Source organism: Eptesicus fuscus, chromosome 1, assembly GCF_027574615.1.
Source record: "Eptesicus fuscus isolate TK198812 chromosome 1, DD_ASM_mEF_20220401, whole genome shotgun sequence".
NCBI classification, from domain to species: domain Eukaryota; kingdom Metazoa; phylum Chordata; class Mammalia; order Chiroptera; family Vespertilionidae; genus Eptesicus; species Eptesicus fuscus.
The window spans coordinates 36,965,986-36,968,754 of NC_072473.1; the positions used below are offsets into that span (position 1 = coordinate 36,965,986).

At 46.0% G+C, this 2,769-nt stretch overlaps 1 protein-coding gene across 1 annotated transcript; it reads right to left on the reverse strand.

The window, feature by feature from the left end:
- LOC129148904 (syncytin-1-like) lies at nt 1-1,751 on the reverse strand. Its single transcript, XM_054715379.1, is given in 2 exon segments — nt 1-371; nt 374-1,751. Coding segments are annotated over 2 exon segments (1,749 nt in total).
- Between the last annotated feature and the right edge of the window lie 1,018 nt (nt 1,752-2,769).

Below are 2,769 nucleotides of genomic sequence, written 5' to 3' on the forward strand. Positions count from 1 at the left end.
TCAGACAGCGTCTGAGTAAGTTCCCATATACGCGTCCCTGTCGGCCATTTCAAGTTTGTGGTAATGGACCTGTATGGGTTTCATTTGGATGGCTTCTATTTGTTGCTTAAGAAATGCCATGAGTTTGTTGAATAAGAAAGGACCTAGCGATAGTAGGATCAATAGGCCGAGCAGGGGTCCTAATAAGGGAAGGAGATATGGGAGGAATCCATTCAGCCCACTCCAAAGAGGGTTTTCGAACAGCTCCTTTCGCCTTTTCACCAGGTCTTCTTGTAATTTCTTTATCTTGTCTCGGACGATTCCGGATTTGTTGGCATAGAAGCAACAGCGTTCCTGTAGGGCTAAGCATATTCCTCCCTGTTCTGCTGTAAGTCTAACCCCCTTCTGTTTTGTAGGACAACCTCAGCCAGTGAATCAATCTGGTCCTGGAGATCATTAATGGTACCAGAGAGAGCTTGGACGTCGTCGATCAATTGGTTCGATAATTTTGTATAGGAATGCATTGCTACCCCTAGACCTGCTGTGCCAAAAGCCATAGCTCCAGAGACCCCTAGACCTACAAGTAAGGGGATGAGCTGGATAGCTCGCTTACTGCGTCCAGCAATGTAGTCAAGGCTGGGTAGGGGAATAGGCTCGTTCCCCGGAATAATATCAATATCAGGGAGAACAATGGCCTGTACGCATAGCCCCGTCCAGTTTGTAGGTAGGGCAGTGAAGGCCATGTTTCCTCCGCACACAAACACTTGCCCGGGAGCGGGACAGAGAGATGAGGTATAGTTGACAATAGAGGAGCAATTTGTAAAAGTAGTGAATCCTACGTCTAAATCATAGTTATCATTTTGGGGGTGGCTTTGTAAGCGCAGGGATGTATTAAGTCCTATAGGTTGGATCCTAAAAGGCAAGCCAACACTACAGTTCCCCTTAGGTTGTACATTGGTAGTATTTGCTGGGATGGCAAGGGGCATGGGTGTACCAAGGGTCATACACAACCAGCAGTCCCCCGCAAGGGTTGGGTTGGTAACATTCAGAGCTCTGAGTGTAGCCTCCAAGATGTTGGAGGTTTGGGTGTCAAGATCTATGCCCCGAGATTTGGGCAGAGCCAAAGGGTGGTATTGTAGGGGAGGATACATGCGCTTGATAATTTCTTCAATCTGTTTCTGAACCATGGCTTCCCTTACCCTGTCTGTTGGTCCACCGCCATCAGACACGTGGATCGGTGCTTGTGGTGGCCAGCAAATATCTTTGCCGACCTTGCCGCGGCAGGAGGCTTGGGCATATTTAGAGTGCCCCAGAGGGTGGCTATAATCATACTTGCCTCCAAAGGAACCACTATAAGTTCTTTGTAAGACGGCCGTTAGGTATATTTTGCCATCTGTGTGAGAACACTGCTGGACACTGTTATAACAGGTAGAGTGTAGCTCTATGGCCTTTTGACAATCGCTGGGGCAGGGCCCTGGTTCGCCATTAACCATAGGTATGATTTTGGGCTTCCCAACACATTTCCAGCTTTGTTCGTATCCTCCCCCTGTTTGTCTCTTATAAATTAAAAAGGCTGTACTGCTGCCACAATTGGCTATCCGGGTGTAAGAAGTGGGAATCACCCCACTGTTACCTCCTCTGCAGTCGCAAGGGTTTCCAAACAGCTCCAAAAGTAACTCTTGCTTGTTTATTGGGGGTCCCAGTCCGCCGTTAGTCATAGGTATCAGGATCAACATTATTCCTTGCAATAGGGTCTGGGTAATTGTCTCCATGACCTGTAAATAAAGAAAAGCTTGTCTCAGGGAGAGTCTTCTTCCCTGGAGTCTGTTAACTCATTATCGTTCTCAATGCTCTTATCCACTTGTTTTACTAGGCGTTCAGGGAGCCATCTGGCTGATTTCATTTCTTTGGAGTAAATGCATACTGACCCTCGGCCCCAGATGAGCACAGGGTCTGGCCCGTGCCATGAGTTGTTCAGGGGATCCTTCCATATTACTGAGGTGAATTGTTTCTTTGTTTCCATTTGCCAAAAGCGAGTAGCCGCTGATGACCCATTGGCATCCAAGTTTAAAAAATTAAGAATAAAGAGTGCATGTGATATTAGATTTCTGGGGGACCCCTTGATGGGGTACCATTCCCCCTTTTTTATTTTATCTATAGTAATTTTGAGGGAAAGGTTAGCTCTTTCTACAATACCTTGGCCTTGAGGGTTATATGGGATGCCTGTTATGTGGGTAATATTCATTTGTTTGCAAAATTTAAAGAAGCCGGAGCTGGTGTAACCAGGACCATTATCAGTTTTAATCTGTTGAGGGCAGCCGAGAACTGAAAAGGTAGTCAAAAGGTGAGCTATTACATTTTTTGTAGCTTCTCCGGTTTGTAGAGTTGCAAATATAAATCCACTATAAGTGTCAACGCTGACATGTATATATTTGAGATTTCCAAACTCAGGGAAGTGTGTGATATCCATTGGCCATAGAGCATTAGGAATTAAGCCTCGTGGGTTTACCCCTAGATGAGGAGTAGGGAGATGTAGAGTGCAAATAGAGCAAGTTTTAACAATTTGTCTAACTTGTTCTGTGGTTATTTTAAACATAAGCCGGAGGGTGTGAGCGTTAAGATGATGTAACTGATGAGCTTCTTGTGCTCGGGTTATTTGGGAGGGATTATCAACAATTAGTGAGTAGGCTGATGTGGAGGGACGAGTGGCCAGGTCTGCTACCTGGTTACCTGTTGTCAGTGGCCCAGGTAGGTCAGAATGGGCATGGAGGTGTCCGATAAAGAAAGGGT